This window comes from Ambystoma mexicanum, chromosome 13 (assembly GCF_040938575.1).
Source record: "Ambystoma mexicanum isolate Mex_15411 chromosome 13, UKY_AmexF1_1, whole genome shotgun sequence".
In the NCBI taxonomy this organism is placed as follows: Eukaryota; Metazoa; Chordata; class Amphibia; order Caudata; family Ambystomatidae; genus Ambystoma; species Ambystoma mexicanum.
Window position 1 is genome coordinate 710,197,012 of NC_090938.1, and position 18,221 is coordinate 710,215,232.

The window sequence follows — 18,221 nt, forward strand, 5'->3', positions numbered from 1 at the left end:
GTTGCTATATTGCAAATGCATTTTTTTTGTGTGTATCTTGTTGACCGTTCAACTGAGATGTACTTTTTATATCAAACTGTTTCGACTGTCTTTTGGGAGGCAAGTTGGCACATTAACATTGAGTTACCTACTATTTTTGTACTACAAGAAAACAAGGCAGGGCACATGATCTGTTTCTGAAATATTAATTTGTGTATTATTCTGTTCTTTCTCCCTTTGGCTTTAGGTTGTGCAGTGCTGCCTAAGCGGGTACGACCATAATCTGAGGTACAGTATAATTGCATTATATGAAAAATAAACCATTACTGTTTAATATACAGCCTGGACCACAGAGCCTTGAAGCACATTTTCGGCTATGTTTTCCCTCTGTTGTCTCCCTTTTTGAAGGGCTTTTCATTCATATTCTATCTCACAAGAGGCTACCTGCCCATTCTTGAGGGCAGGTAGGCAGGTGAAGGGGGTGGGGAGGGGGGTCTTGTTTCTGACCTCTAACCAGAGATGTTCTGCCCAAGAATGGGTGGACTTTCATGCCTCTTTTTACACAATAGACTGTGTCTATCCTTAACCAGAGAAGTTTACTATTACCAATGTCTTGCAGCATAGCCCTGTCTAGCATTAGACGGGTGTTAACCCTCTTGTTTATCCCACAGTAGAAGCACCATTTCGCCAGCATTGGATCTTTCATGCATTCACATGCTGTGAATATTCCCTGTCGTCAGGCTGGGAATCCCTGGTTACCTTGATTTAGAAATGTTCCTATGGAAAAAACTTCTTGAGTGTGCAATCGAAGTTGTTGTGGGTGCTTTTGATCCCCACCAATAGGACGTTGAGTGTATAGCTCCGCCCCAGCAGCTTCCCCTTAGATTTCACCCGTCTTTCGAGCTGGTAGGATTCCTCGCATTCTTTTCTCACGTTGTTCAAAAAATGTATATTTCTTCAACTTACTCCATCCGGAGCATCCGCCGTCTACATAAACTGTTCCTTTTATGACCATGGAGACCCCATGACCAAAAAGTCCTTATTTAGGCCTTGACACTTGCGGTCTGAAGAATGTGTATGAGGACGATAAACGTGCACAATGTCTTTACTGGTTTTACCCTAACCATTCCGCGGAAGGATGTGAATCTGGCAGGGTTTCTCACAAAAAACCCTTAATGACAGAAACGGTTGCCTAATCTGTTGGCTCAATGAGGGTTCGTACCCAGCATTGGAAGTGGGGTTGTCACGGAGTGGGAGAGCTACCACTCCCTGTGACAAGAGGTCACCATCAAGCCAAGCAGGTCTGAAGAGCCGTTAGCGAAAAAACACACTGGTGAGACAAAGTCGTCCAAGGGTCACTATAAGACCAAACATTCCTTTCCTTTAAAAAAAAATGGTCCCGTTGACGAAGACTCTGTCGGAAAAACCAGGGGGATAAAGGTTCACACCAGTCGACAAAACCCACGCCTGACATGTCCAGGAGATCGCCTCTGATGACGGACAAACACTGATCCAAATCAGCTACGAGGACCTCCTCTTCGTCTTTGATGAAAAAGGAACCCTATTCATCATCAGTCTTGCAGATCCTCCTCTGGGCATGAATCGTCCACGAGACCCCTTTCGACGACCAAATCGTCATCGAAATCCACAATGACATCGACAATTGCGTCAATGTCTACCAAAAAGCCTAAATCGTCCAGAGATACACCTATACAACCGTCGACTGCCATCTCAACTGAGACTTCGGGATTACCTATACAGGACAGTATATTGTCCCCAAAGATATTCTGAAAACCCCAACAGGAGACATGGTAGACCATGGCCGGGTTCCTCTAGTAATGTCTCCTGTAAGTTATCGACATCAGGCCATAACAGATTTTACAGCATGAAATCACGTCCGATTTTGAGCCTCCACCAGAAGAATGTCCATGTGTCACTGTTGGGCAGAATCCAGTGCAGTTCCCTTAGGGAGCACTACACCAGATTAGGACTACAGGTGAGAGCAATAAATCCCCTTTGGTAACTGTCTGTACCACAAAGATTTAGTTGGTAGCTGTGGCTGAGCAGTCAGACTTATCTCAAGAGGGAGATGAGCAGTATTCAGGGTTTACACAACAGGTGTATTAGGCTATGGCACAAGGAAACACTGACCAAAGCTTGGTAGTTAAAAAATAGATATATATTTATTTTATACACTTCTAATCAAACACATGTATCACAAGTATCAAGCAAGTTAAATTAAGTCAAGGAAAAATATACACACTCCCTATATGAATTGTAGAACAAGTGAACCAGAGTGAGAACGGAGCAAAACGGCACAGTGACAACTACACACAAGGGATCCTCTAACAATTCCTCACAAGGGAGGGAAAACACAAGTTATTCAGAAATAGGCAAAACAGTGCATCAGTGTAAGCAATACTTAAAGTGAAAACTGAGCAAAATGGCATTTCACAATGAATATGCAGAGGGAAGAAAGAGTAGTTAAAAGAAAGGGGTGCACCACACAGTTCGAATGGAGAATCAATCTCGAGAAAGCAGGTCTAACAATGTGACCTCAATAGGCCTGTGCCAGAGTTAGTGGTCCCAGGGCCCAGGAGCAAAATGTTCTTGTAGCTGCAGTCAAGTCTTTGGTTAACGATATTTGAAGAGGTGGTTGTAAAAGTTTGAAAAGACAATGATAAGAGAGATGGGCGGCCAACCCAACAGATAGGTAAAGGATTTAAAACACCTTTAGCACTACCGCAAAGAAAGGGCGGCCTGGCGGAACAATGTACCTTAAAATGGAGAAGTGACTCCTGAGGTGGCGTTTGTTCCTGGTAGTTCCTGCAGTTCGGGTGATCCGGCAGGGGAAGAGAGGGTCTCATCGTGGAGGAAGGTTCGAGTTCTGCGCTACCCAGAGATAAAACCAGCCGCAGTGCTACCCGACGAATAGAAGGTATGCTCCTTTAAATCGCGGTCCGGGTGGACTGGTGCCTGGCTATCCGGCCTCCGAGTACTGGGTACGGGAAGGCGATTGGCAAACTGGTTGGCCCCACAAGCTCGAGGGAAGAAGGCTCTTGCAGGTGAAGATCTTCTCTCGTCGTGTGGAGAAAAGTGGTGAGATGCTGCAGCAGGGCTTCACCAGTGGTTCAGTCGTTGCAGATGTCTTTGGCTTCTCTCCTCTTCAGCTTCTTAGTTCCAGTGGTGACGTTTTGCTCTTCGAGTCCTCAGGATCCTGCTTTTATGCAAAAAGATCCCCATTCATACAGCCTAGCTGTCACGCACACAGTGGAGTGATCATGTTGGCGGGAGACCCTCCAGCCTATCAGGATGGAGTGCGACATGGGTTGCGGAGGCAAACCTGTCCAGGGGTCCCACTCCCCCTCACACACAATGGACCCACCCCAGACTCGGTGGCGCCGGAAGGAGGACTTCTGGGCAGAAGCCCGCCAAACGGACGAACAAAGGATCCCGGACCTGGGTTAGGATTGTAGAGAAAGACACGAGAAAGAAGTTATATAAAGTTCTGGCAAATAAAACCTACCGGAGCAAAGTTAGTATAAAAATGCACCGGCGGTATGTTGGAGGCTGTCAGAAAATGTAGTAGCCTCGAACAATGGGAAAATCCCATAGAGAAATATTTGCGGTCGAATATATATGGTAGTAACCACTGCCACCAGCCAGAAACTTTTGAGAGGTACTGTAGGGTACACTCTCGAAAATGAACATGGGGGGGAAAAACTATTAACCCATTCCAGTACTTCCATAAAAAGATGGGTTGTACTGGTTTAGTTCATAGGATTTGACTAGTAAAGTCAATGGGGACTTTACATGCCCTGGGAGACAGTAGTCAGTCCCAGGGTATGGAGTCTATGTTTGGGGGTCGCTACGAGACCCCTGTGGCACTGCACTGAGGGTGCTGTGTAACACATGTGAATAAAGATGGTTCCTATGGGGTTGAGAAAGATCCCATAGGCATTAAAACAAAAATAGCCTAGAACACACATAGCAAAAATGCCTAAGAGTGGGAAAAAGAGTCTCACTCTTAGCAGGTAAAAAGAAACGAACCCTTCAAATCCAGCAAAGCTGCTGGGGGACTCTTTAGGTAAGGGAAATTAGCCATAAAATGAGAATTCTCTCTAACAGTCACTGACTCTGATCCTGAGGAAGGAAGAGGGGAAGACCTACCTCTAGGAATTCAGACACCTACTCTACCATCAACTACTGGGGGAATGGGCGGTATGAATCCACAATACCCCCTTATAAACCTTTAAACCTTGCTCTCCTTGCAAGTGCTTACAACACTACAATCACTATTGGAACAGCTAGATGCCAGGCCTCTGCTCCCGCAGCCACAGACAATTCTGACGTATGGAGTAGACAAGTTACACTGCAGCGTCAAAGGGACCCAGGCCATCCCTTTAGAGACCAAGACAAACGTCCTAGAATTCGAACACCTCCTGGACCTCCACCTCCATGAAGACATAGTCCAGGTACACGAGAGCAAGTGGAGGGAGAATTGGTTGACACAGACCAGGACACTGGTCCACGAGGTACAAGTGCCACCACCTCTTCATCGCCTCGCAGAGCCGACACGTGGGACATGGATTATCCTGACCCAAGATATGCAGCGTAGTCCTGCTCGGCACTCTTCCCCAAGATGACATTGGGGCTTTTTTCGCTCCATGATGTCTGAAGCATGCCAACATTTTGGTTTAATTTCTGAAGAGGAAAAGGATTGCCTCCTCTTTGACCACATGGGTAAACGTAGGAAGGCAGGGTTTTCCATACCCATTCTGGATCATGTTTGTCAGGAGGACCTCCGTACTCTGAAACATCCATTTACAGAGCCGGCATTTAAAATTAGACTGGATAAAGTTTAAAGCACCAGACACCACACCAAAATGCCTCACCTCACAACCCGCTCCACAGTCCGTGGTATCAGCTGGTGTTAGGGAGAATTATCTGTTAAGGCTAATTTCCCAAACCTAGTGAGTCCCCCAGCAGCTTTGCCAGATTTTTGGGGTATATTTTTTTTCTCCTGCTAACAGTGAGACTCTTTTTCTCGCACTTAGACATGATTTGAGATATCCTTTGACTTTGTAATGTTTTTTACGGGCTATGGGGTCTTTTACTCCATAGGGTTTCATTTGGTTTTTGGTAAGTGTTACACAGCACCCTCAGTGCAGTAACACAGGGGTGTCCTAGTGACTCCCAAACATAGACTCCATACCCTGGGACTGACTGTCTCCCAGGGCATGTAAAGTCACCATTGACTTTACTAGTCTTAAATTGGGAACAGAACCAGTACAAACCATCATATTGTGGAAGTACTGGTAGGGGTAATTAGATTGCATCTGGGTCTGTTTTTCGAGGGGGCACTGTGCAGTCCCGCTCGTCGAGTTTCTGGCTGGTGGCAGTGGTTACCATGCTAAATATTCCTTAAGAATATTTACTATGGGATTTTCCCATTTATTTTAAATGCACCACTTTTTGGTGCAATGTTAAAGATACCGCCGGGTTATTTATTTAATATTTATTCCCCAGTTGGGTCTTTTTGCCAGGACTCGGTTTTAAAATGGCGTTTGTGTTTGCCTCTGTAACTCCAACCCAAGTCGAGCCCTTTGTTCCACTTTTTGGCGGGCTTCTACACAGAAGCCTCCAAAAGTGGTGCCACTCTGTCTGGGTCTACAGGATGTGTGGGGGGCGGGTTAGGCACCCTGGACTGAGTTTCCTCGGAAACTCAAGTCGCACTCTTGTGTGATTGGCCCAGTGGTGAGCCGCCCGGCTCACCACTTGGCATGTTTGAGTGACAGCTAGGACTGATGAATGGGGGTTTTCTGCATAAAAGCAGGGCTTTGGGGATTGGAACTTCAGACGTCGCCACAGGACCAAAGAATCCGAAGAGGGAGAAGCTGAGCCGACCTGCAACGAAGACACCACCGGTGGAGCTGAACCGCCTCACCACTTCTTCCAACGACAGAGATCTTCATCCCGGTTTATAGTGATAATGTCGAAAAAATAACGTCGAACAAAAAATCGAAAACAATATCTTTAACCGAATGTAAAACGTCAACAATAGTACCATTTTAATAGGGGGGTTCCCCCCTAACCCTACACCACCCACCAGGACCCCCCACCCGACCACCCTCTCACCCCTGAACCCTCGTACACAACACAAAAGGATAAAAAAGGGTTGAACTCGTAGGTGACAACCACGAGTAAAGAACCTTGCATAGGTACCATGAACCCAATAACGGTTGTGGAAAACAGTCATTACCTGACAGAACCTCACTAGAGAACATACTGCAGGAAATCGATTGAAGTTGATTCTGACTAAAACAGGTAATGTTGTCATAACTAGACATTAAGGTATCTTACAATATAGTAATATATGACAGGAAAGGTATACGTTATTTTCGCGTTTATATGTAACAGAAAAGGTAAACAGTTTATTTTCTCGTTTATTTTAGAATACGCAATGGAGAAGAAAGTGGAGTACATCACCACACAAAAAGGCAGAAAACAGTTTGTTTTAAATGGATACGTGTTCTATAAAGAGTCCGAAAAAAAAGATTGCACTTACTGGAAGTGCGTAGAATATGCCAAAAGTAAATGCAGCGCACAAGTTATTACTGAGGCTTCGGATGTAAAGAGCAAAAATGAACACAATCATCTACCTGATCAGACCAATATTATTATTAAAAAAACAATATCCGAACTAAAACGAAAAGCCTTGGACAGTCGGGGTGAAGCTAGTGGATCAGTACTTTCCGGTGTGTGTGATAAATTGCCCTCTCATATATCGGCTTAGTTACCAGCGGAGAAATTAATGCAAAGAAAAATAAACCGTACAAAACAGCAGAAGGAAAATCTATCACTGGTACCAATGCTATTTAATGATATAACAATCCCGGATGTTTTTAAAATAACCGCCAAAGGAGATAATTTCCACTGCTGCTAATTTTCAAAATCTAAATAGAAGTCAACATTGGCAAAGTGAACGCATCTTTTAAAGTGTGCCCGCAACCTTGTCACCAGTTTTTTACTGTACATGGGACAATAAATGACAAAATCATTCCACTTTTATATATTTTAATGCCAAGAAAAAGTGAGGAAACATATAAAATCGTGTTTGACAAAATCAAAGAGACTATACCTGATTCTAAACCGACTACAATAATCATGGACTACGAAATGGCGCAAATTAAGGGTTTTCAATCAGTGTACAAAGAAACAAGGGTTCAGGGGTGTTTTTTTCATTTTACGCAAAGTATATGGTGAAAATTACAGAAATTGGGATTAAGCAGTAAATATACAGAGGACAGTTGTTACCAATACAACATTAAAAAACTGTTTGCATTAGCTTTTGTACAGGAGAATCATGTTGAATTTTACGAACATTTAATTGAGTGAATACTACAAAAATCATGAAGCAGAAAATGCAGATTTATCAGACTATGTTGAAACCACTTGGATCGGACAAATAACTCGAAGTGGAACGCGGCGCAGGTCAAAATACCCTGTACACTTGTGGAACTGCTACCAGGCTACATTAGAAAGTAAACCACGCACCAATAATAGACTAGAGGGATGGCATAGTAGACTAAACAAAATTTCAATACAAAGAATCCTAATTTATGGAATTTTTTGAAGGACTTGCAAATGGAAGAACAACACCAGGAATTTAGAATATACCTAACAATTTCATTAGCAAACCAAGAACCAAAATGTAAAAAATACAGGGATTACAAAAATAAACTGGAACAACTAATATGAGATTTTAACGAACACAATAAAGACACATTCTTGAATTCGGTTGCATTTAACTTGAAATGTTAAATAAAAGTACAGTGGAATTTAACTTGAGAAAAAAATAAACTTGCGTTTCGTGGAAATCTGCGATCCAGTGTGGCACGTGAGAAGTACATCCAAAAACACCAACCTGAAACTCAATAAATCTGAGTCTGCAACAACGATCCATGTAAATATCCACAAAAAAAACAAGTAAAAACAATCCAGGAAGGAAAAATATACGGAACAGCAAAAAGAACCCATAAGTAAAAAAAAATTCACAATGATCCTGAAGAAAAAAGATGAAAAAAGCACTTAATCCAATGCAAAAAAACCTGCTTGGTTCAAAAAAATCCATGAAAAAAAAATCCACGAGCACGAAGTAACGGAGAAGCGAACGCTAGGAAAACGGTTTACAAATGGGCTTTAAAAATGGCGCTCACGTTAACGGAAGGGTACGTAACGTGCATAGGAAAACAAAAACAAACATTATATATAGTTATATGAATGTTTCTAATCCTCTACCACATCTACAGGACAAAAAGTATAATGTACATGGAAGTTAAAAGCATACATGTTATTTAATGTTATATATTTATTATATTTAGTTTACAATTGAAATTAACTATTACTTCATATATATTAAATAAAAAAATATTATATTAGAAATTGTGTTATTAAATAAAATTTTATATGTCTAAAATAAAGCATATTTTAAATATAACAATTGTATTAGTGCATTATGTGTTTGTATTACTTACCATATATAATTCATTACTTATAAAATATAGAAAAATTCAACATTTTTATAGAAAAATTCTAAGTAAAAAGCATGCATGTTATTGAATGTTATATATTTATTATTATATTTAGTTTACAATTGAAATTAACTATTACTTCATATATATTAAATAAAAAAATATTATATTAGAAATTGATATTAAATAAAATTTAATATTTCTAAAATAAAAAAGCATATTTTAAATATAACAATTGTATTAGTGTATTATATATGTTTGTATTACCATATATAATTCATTACTTATAAAATATAGAAAATTTCGACATTTTAATAGAAAAATTCTATTGAATGTTATATATTTATTATCTTTAGTTTACAATTGAAATAAACTATTACTTCATATATATATTAAATAAAAAAAATATTAGAAATTGTGTTATTAAATAAAATGTAATATTTCTAAAATAAAAAAGCATATTTTAAATATAAAAATTGTATTAGTGCATTATTTTTTTGTATTACTAACCATATATAATTCATTACTTAAAAAAATTCGACATTTTTGTTTTCGACTATATTGAATTCGACATTATGACTGCACACCCTTCATCCCGATAGTCATCTGGTGGGGATAACAAGTTTGCCCGCCTTTTCGCCTTCCCTGATCATCTCGTGGCCGCCTTGCCTGTGCCAAGCACCCCGGCAACTGGGATACCATGTTTTACCACTACCGCAAATAAAAGGGTAGTACCTTGTAACTGGAGAACTCAGCGCCTGGTTTCTTCTCTGGCAGTGCAACGACCTTCAGCTCTCCTCCACGTCGAGATCTCTTCCTCTGGACGACGCCGCGACTTGCACCCGCTGCCAGGAACAACTGCCCCCGCTGGAGGATTCTCTCCACTTTCAAGGTACTGTGTCCGCCTGGCCTCCCTCGCAACGGTCTGCGTGGGGTGTCTCTAAAATCCTCAACTTACCAATTGGGTTGGCCCTAGGCTGGCTAACTGAACTTTGCTGAGCTGAACTAATTCCTTTTTTTAACTCTGCAAGACTTTTCAAGCCTTTTAAACGGTGTTCTTGGGCGAATTGGTATTCTACTCTCTCTAAGAGGGAGCCTGGCCTCTGAACTTTTTGCTCACCAGTAGACTTTGACTTTCCTGCCTTGCTGGGTGCTTCTAAAGTATTGTGTTGTGTGCTTTTCTAATTTCTGCCTTTTCCCTCCCTTTTTTTGATAATTTATTGGAGTGCCATCTTTAGTTAAGCGCTCACCTCTGTCTGAAAATAAGTGGTGTTAACTAAGACTTGTCTAATAAGGAATAAGGGATGTATATATTAATAGTGACTATGTTTTTTAACTTGCTTACAATAATAGTGCTGGAGTGTTTCTAAAGTGTGTCTTTAAATAATTGTATACTTTGATACCAAAGCTCTGGTCAGTGTTTGCTTATGCTACTGTATTTTGGTACCTATCTTGTATACTCTATATATTGTCTAACTCTTCTTGAGAGAAGTCTGGCTGCTCAGCCACAGCTACCAGGTAAATCTGGGTGGTACAGACTGCTACCAATTGGGTTTACTGCCAACACCTGTAGTCTTAAGCCTTTTGCAGTGGTTCCTAAGGGAACTGCACAGGTTTCTGCCTAACAGCGGGAGCAAGTTGCAAGGCTTGTACGCAGCACAAATGCGCCACTCCCCCAGACAATGAAAACAGAAAAATGGATGCGTTCGGAAAAAAAGGTACTCACCATTGGGGCAACAACTGTCCAAGCAGCAAATGCCCTTGAACAAGTTGCTTGATACGTGTTACTCACCACTCCGAAGTAGGCCCAAGATGTGGATGAGTGACCTTGGAGATGATGGTTGTACAAGAATCGATATTCAGCCTTCCATCCCAGCTCCCCTGAGTACAAGATTCAGGCTTCCTCAAAGAGGGGCTCTTTTCTACAATGTACCTCTCTGCTGTTTCGATTGGGACAGACAGAGGTGTCAATTGAATAAAAGAGCGGGGAGAACACACACCGCCAATACCAATGCTGCAAAGGAATACAAAGATATTATACAGTGTTGAAAATAAACCAAGTAATCAGAACAGCAGTATATAACCGGAAAATACCTAGTTAAGTATTGGAGTGGAGCTTCCCCGGGGTGAATCTACAAAAATATGAATAAGCACAATGAGTGGGATTCATTCTAAAGAGACTTGCTAATGTATCGAACCAATAACAACTAACCTGAATATGGATATTTTGAGGATGGAAAGTAGTCCATGAAACAGAAGGCAACGACAGGAGAAAATAACAAACAGGAATGTTAGTATAGGGAAATAGCCCCGAACGGCACCAGGGTCGCACTAGTGCGGGGTTGGTGCAGTATCAGCAAAGCGTTATATGCACTTGAAGACAAGTTCACAAGACAGTCACTCAATGTCCCAGAATCCAACAGAAGACAGAGATCCAAGCAAGGTTGTGGAGAAAATGAATAGCAAGGGTGCAATTGCCAATTACAAGTATGTACCTGAGCGCACACGCATCCAGATAAGGCGTAGAAAAGTTCTGGATGGCAAGTCACCTGCGAGGAAGGCAAGTCGTTCCGCGTCTAGTAGCAGCTAGCAGGAATAAAGTACCGCAAGAAAAAGCAGGAAGCAGGATCCAATAACGTTCCGGGTCAAAAGCCAGGCGAGCACGACAGGAATAGAGGAGGCAAGCCAATCCAGAAGCCAGGCAAGGGTCAATACCAGGTAAGCAGAATAGGAATTTGTGCGGAGAAAACACGAAGGAGTAAACAGACGTAACCGCTGTAGCTTGTAACGCTAATTAGCAGCAATGAGCCCCTTGAAAGACGGTGGTTTTAAAGCTGTATGGGGGCATGTCTTGCCATACGTCTTCCACGTACAGGACGTGTCAGCTGACACGGACTCCGTCGTAGTTTGTACAGGCGCCATGGCAACCTGTATCTGCTCCACAGAGGAGCTTGTAAAGGATTCGTATTCTGCAAGGAAGCCCGAAGTGTAACAATACGATTTAGAGATGTGGCATCGGTTGGCTCCTATATTGTAACACTTGCCAGAGCAGCGAAGGAAGGAAGAAAGCCATGACGCTAGTGCGTGAAGGGGAGGAAGCTTCGAATCACAGCATTATCGATGTAGACTTCACTGAAACCGGGTTCAGACAGATTGGCAATGGTGTAGCCCTTCAACGGAAGGCTTGGTTACGTGGTACAGCACAAAGTAATCGATATGCCGTGTGAAGGGGAAAATCTGTTTGGGGACAAGATTGATGAGGCAGTTAAAACCATGAAAGCAGACTCCGACACTGCTAGATCTCTTACAACCCTACAGGGCAGGCGGTCCTTTCGCTCCTTTCAAGGAGCCTCCAGTAATTCAAGATTCTCGTCCTCAATGGACAACAGAAAACTACAGTAGACCCGGATACTCCTCTTAGGGTTACAAGAGAAATTACCAATCCTACCAGCGCAGCAGGGAGTACCATCAAGGGCAGCGAAAGCGCGGATCAGCCACCTCTGAAAGAGGTAGGCAAAATAAGGTGTAACACTGCCTCAAGGGCAGACAGGTTGGGGGAAATGTGGCCTTCTACCTCAGCGTGTGGAAAACCATAAAGGACAGGTGGGTGCTAGATGACGTCCAGTACAGTCACTTGTTGGAGTTCAAATGCGCACAAATCCCAATACCTCCCGTAAAGGTATCACACCTGCACCTTCAAATTTTAAAACGGGAGGTGCGTCAAATGTTAAGGAAACAAGCAATCGAAGGAGATCCTCATTCGGCAAGAGGAAAAGGAGTATACTCCAAGCACTTAGTCATCAAGAAACCAGACTGGAAGTGGCAGCCTATCCTGGACTTGCAAAAGCTGAACAAAAACATAAAAAGCAAAAGTTCAAGATGGTAACACTCCAGGCTGTCATAAAGGGCATACAGCCCCGTGAATATCTGGTGGTGTTAGATCTCAACGATGCATACTTCCACATTCCAATACATCCAAGCCACCAAAAGTACTTCAGATTTGTGGTCGGCGAAAGCCATTACCAGTTTCGGTTACAACCATTCAGCCTAAAATCAGCACCCAGGACGTTAACAAAAGTAGCAGCCTTTCTCCAAATACGGGGCCACCACGTCTACCCATATTTAGATGACTGGTTGGTTTGTGGTTCAACATATCAGTTAACCATGTTTTCTCTGTGACAAACACAAGCTCTTGTCCAATAATTGGGATTTGCAATAAATTGCACCAAATATTGCACAGTTCTCTCAAAAAATGTGGTGTTCGTGGGTGCTCAATTCCTCACGGACCAAGTCTTGTCAAACGCTCATCAGACAGGGTGAAAAAATTGATACTCCTAGTGAACTCTTTCACGCCAAACAAGTAAGTCACAGTGCGCACATACATGGCTCTCCTAGGGACTATGCCTTCATGCAACACTCTTATTCCCCACTGCAGGCTACATATGGGGCCAGTGCAAAGGTTTCTGGCTACCAGTTGGTCCCAAATCCTGTGTTCCTGATCAGACAGTTACCATCACTCGGACTCTCTCAAACAAACTAAAATGGTGAACATACCCCTGCAACATCGCAAAGGGACTGCCACTTGTGGAACCCAACTGCCATCTCACGATTGTGACGGATGCCTCCCTGGTGGGAGGGAGAACTCATTTGGGCAAGCGCCAAGTCAAAGGCCTTGGACTCCCGATGAATCCATCCTCCACATAAATGTGCTGGAACTGCAGGCAGTACATTGGGCTCTAAAATCATTCCTCCCGCTAATCAAGAATTCAGTGGTTTGAGTCTTCACAGAAAACACAACCACAATGTTTTATCTGCGGAATACGGTCAAACACCCTGTCCCAAGAAGCACAGAACATTTGGCATTGGACCATCCAAAACAACATTCTGCTTCAAATCTTCCACCTCCAGGGGATACTGAACAAGCAAGCAGATACATTCAGCAGGGATTTGTCTCAGTCACATAAATGGCAACTGCTCAACATCCAGATATCCAAGATTTTCTTGACATGGGGTCATACTTCTCTAGACCTTTTCGCCACTCACAACAAGCAGTGCAAGAAATTTGCGAGCAGCATCCCACATCCCCAACTGACGCATTCTCGTTCCCATCGAACGGCATGTTCGCATGTGCGTTTTCCCCCATTCCCTCATCAGTAAAACGATAGATGATACGCAAAGGTCAATGCAAAATAATCCTGGTGGCACCGTACTAGCCCAAGCAGACCTGGTTTTCAGACCTCCTGCAGCTGGCAGAGGGCAATCTGATCCATCTAGGATCTATGCCAATCTCCTATCCCAGAACGACAGGATGATTCTTCATTACGATCCGGGCTCTCTCAAATTAACAGCGTGGCTCCTGACCACGGCGAAATCGGCCACTTGAACATCCGTCAAGACTGTCAACATATTCTAGCAGCGGCTAGGGCCCCTTCTACTAACGTTTACTGTAACCACAAATGGAAATTATTCTGTACATGGTGTGCAAAACAGCCCAACCTCTATCCACTGGCCATAGAACCTCATCAGGTTCTTCCTTACCTGCTAAAATTGGCACACTTATCAGCAATTTCGAGATTTACAAGAAAGTTCACCCGCTCTCCACAGTGACCGGCTAATCAAACTCTTCTTAAAAGGGCTTTTTCGTACTTTTCCTGCCAAGAAAATGATTCCACTGGCATGGAGCCTGAATCTGGTCCTGGCAGCTCTTATGAAACCTCTGTTCGAACCTCTGTCTACAATACCCATTAAATTTGTCACCTAGAAGGTGGCTTTCTTAATAGCCATTATATCGTCCAGACGAGTTTCGGAACTACGAGCTTTGGTAGTAGATCCTCCAGATCTACGATTCGTGAAGGACAAGGTGATACACTCCACCAATCCTTATTTCATCCCAAAAGTAGAGTTTCACAAAAATGCAACCATAACTCTGCCTACATTCTTTCAAAACACCACTTCACCAGCGGAGCACTCACTGGATGTGAAAAGGGCATTGAAATATTATCTAGACCGGACAAAATGTTTTAGATCAACTAAACTGCTTTTTGCCGCCTTTGGCCCATCCAACAATGGAAAATCAATTTCAAAACATGGCATTGCAGGCTGCGGGATACGATAATTCACCCAGTAACATGGACAGACGATGATATGGTTATAACCAATATAGAGATGGGTGGATGGAATTGGCTGAAGAAACACTATGTGGGAGGTGTAGACTCTTTTTGGCTGGACAAATTGTACGATCAGGAGTTGAGGGAGGCAAGAAAGGAATATTTCCCGAATTAATAATAATGGTGAATTAGACATGACCACTGTGTGGGAGGCGGGAAAGGCAGTGTGGAGAGGTCATCTCATAAGAGAAGGGGCTAGAAGAAAGAGAACGCACACTAGTAGAAGACAAACCGAGAACTGAAATTACTGAGTTAGAGGGTAAGCTGCACAAGCAAGGGTCTTGCTGCAAAGAACACATAGCGACCTTCAAAGATAAAAGGGGAGAACTTAAAAAACCTCAGGACGGGGGAGGTAATAAAAGTTAAAATTCCTAAAACAGAAATTTTATGAAAAAGGAGACAAAGCAGACAGGATGCTAGCCGCGAGGCTCTGGGTCCAAAGGGCTTAAAGATGGGTTGAGGGACTCCGAATGGATGGTGGGAGTGTTACTAAGACGGCAAAGAAATAGCCGATTAATTTGCTTAATATTATGATAACCTGTACACTTCGGAGGGGACACGGTTGGAGAGGGAGATGGGAAAATATATATAGAAAAGGCGAGCCTGTCCCGGCTAACAGGCGGATCAGGCAAGTATGGAGTCTGACATAACAGAAGAGGTGCAAGTCGCTCTAAAGATGCTCCCTCCTGAGGGGGGCGGGGGGTTGCTCCAGGAGAGGATGGATATGGCATGAGATTTTATAAACAATTTGGAGACATTTTAGCCCCACACTTGGCAAATCTGTTAAATGGCATAAGGGAAAAAGGCATAGCACCACCTTCATTCTCCATATATCACATAGCAGTGATCCCTAAGGCAGGAAGAGACCCTACAGTATGCAGGTCATATAGGCCATATCGCTCCTGAACACGGATGTGAAAATATATACGAGAGGGCTTGCCAGACGGATGGAGGATACTATGCCACGCTTGGTCCATCCGGACCAGGTAGGCTTTATAAAGGACAGGCAGGGGGCAGATGCAATGCGTAAGACCCTTGATGTAATGGAACACACTATAGGACAGGATGTAAACCATGCCCTCCTCAGCATGGACTCGGAAAAGGCATTCGATAGAGTAGAATGGAACTTTTTGTGGGCTGTGCTGAGAAAAATGGGATTCGGCGAAATATTCGAGGTATTCATGCTCTGTATAGATCTCCAAAGGGGAGGGTAGTGGTAAATAATATATCCAAAGAGATCAGCATGTCCAGAGGGACAAGACAGGGGTGCCCCCTATCACTGTTATATGCGCTGTCCATAGAGCCGCTGGGGAACAACATGAGGAAAAACAAAGATGTCAGCGGGTACGGGTGGGTGCAGAGGAATACAAGCTTGCAATGTTCGCGGATGACATCCTGTTATATTTGGTGAATCCCCACGAAGACATTCCAGAGGTCCTCCGGGTCATACAAGAGTTTGAGAAATGTGCGGGACTTAAAGTGAACGCTGATAAATCTACGCTTTTCCTATATAGAACCTCAGCAAGTGAGGAGCATGCAGAGGTAATAGTAGGGGGAATACCCACTAATCACAGAAGTCTCAAATACTTGGATGTCAACATTACGAGACCCACAGGGGAACTTTATAAAGCAAACTTCCCTCCGCTCTTAAAGGAAGTTTCAAATGACCTTGAAAGATGGGCCAAACTAACAGTATCGTGGTTGGGAAGAGCGAGTGCCCTGAAAATGGTGGTTCTCCCCAAAGTGTTGTATTTATATCAAATGCTCCTGATCCATATCCCAAACCACCATTTTACTGAAATAAAAGGGATGATCCGCAAATTCTTATGGCAGGGGAAAACGGAGAATAGCGCTCAAGACCTTGACCAGGCCGAAGGAAAAAGGAGGGGTGGGCCTACCAAATATGTATGAATATTCTAGATCCTCCCAATTTAGGGCAGTGGTTTCCCATCTAAGAGAAGCTAAACAAAAGCAATGGGTGGTGATTCAAAACTATAGGATGAGACCAGTCACACTGGGGGAATGGATGTAGGCTCCAAAGAAAGCCTTTCCAAGAAGTGTCTGCAACCACTTTGCAATGGGCTCCCTTTTAGGGCTGTGGTGGAACAAAGGCGAAATGAGAGGACTCGCAACTTGAGGCAAAAGATAATAAGGGGGAGGGTCTTAAAATAAGGTGGGAGAAAGACATGTGCCCATTCATGTTGGATGCTCTGTGGTCCCGAATCTGTTTGGCGGGCCACAGAACGTCCATATCGGCGCAGTATAAACTCCATGGGCTGAAGTTGTTACACAGATGGCAATTTGACCCCAAAAGACTCAGATGCTTACTCAATCAAGCCCCATGTGCTGGAGAGGTTGTAACATGGAAGCAGATTATTGGCAGATGTGGTGGTCATGCTCTAAATCGCAATCCTACTGGAAGGAGGTCCTGGGTTGGATTAGAAAGGTGTAAGGGTTTCCAAGAGACATTGACCTTAGGTTGGTCCTCTTCGGCCTGGAACTACATGATAAACGATGGGAAAGGGTCCCACACATGGTACACTTTTTGCTCCTAGCCGCAAGGGCGTGAAAAACTATTGGCTGGAAATCAGAATCCCTCCCAACGGAACAAATGTGGGTTAGAAAAGCGAAGGACCTATATGAAATGGAGAAGATAACTGCTCAATTACATGACACGATGCCGAACAGCGAATCAGAATGGGTTTCTTTCATCGAGGCCTACAAATAACAAAACGAGATATGACAATTGCTGTTGATGAATGTGTTTCCCCGACCAGACATTAATGATACAATGCATGCCCTGTCTGGACGTTTGGGCGAGGGGGCGGGAGTGGGGGTTTCTGGGGGATAGTATGTTCACGGCTACTCCTGTTCATGTTGTTGAAAGGACTTCAGTTTTGTATAAAAGCTTTTGATTAAGAAAATGCAAATAAAAAAATATTGCATTGCAAGGTGGATTTCATCAGCAATCGCTCCCTGACACTCGAAGGCCAACAGGCTGTTGCAAACTGCTCCTAGAACGTACTCCACAAGAGCCACGGCTGCCTCTGTGGCTCTCTGGTCCGGAGTGCTTATCCGAGACATTTGCCAGGCAGCAACATGGGCAGTGCCCCACACAATTACCAGGCACTACTGTTTACATCAACAGCACGCTGAGGATGTGCAGATGCGACAAGCTTCAAATGGTGTTCCAGTAAGGTAAGCCCCGGAGCTTCAGGGTTTTTTTCCTTTGTCTACTTGCATATGTATACTTCTCGCATAACGCAGAAAATGTGAAAGTCTCTAGTCTGTTTGCCTGGGTTATCTCCTAACATGTACACTGCTATAAAATCTATTCACAGCATGTGAATCATTGAAAGATCCAATGCTGGAGAAGGGAGTAGCTTCTTACTTGTAACTCCATTTCTCCAGTGTTGGTATTTTTCACGGATTCACATGCGCCCTCCAACCTTCCCCTCTCCATGCAAACTTCCTTTACAAGGGGTTATACTCTAGCTGGAGTCGTTAAAATCTGAGGGGAAGCTGCTGAGGCAGAGCTATA

General features: G+C 43.4%; 1 protein-coding gene across 2 annotated transcripts in view; it reads left to right on the plus strand.

Annotated features, from left to right (window-relative positions):
• The window catches only part of LOC138521765 (E3 ubiquitin-protein ligase TRIM39-like), an 840,082-nt gene that overhangs the window by 401,272 nt on the left and 420,589 nt on the right, over positions 1-18,221 (plus strand). For both annotated transcript variants that reach the window (XM_069634831.1, XM_069634832.1), the window contains exon 4: positions 227-267. In XM_069634831.1, coding sequence (XP_069490932.1) covers positions 227-267 — 41 coding nt within the window. The remainder of the gene's footprint in view (positions 1-226; positions 268-18,221) is intronic.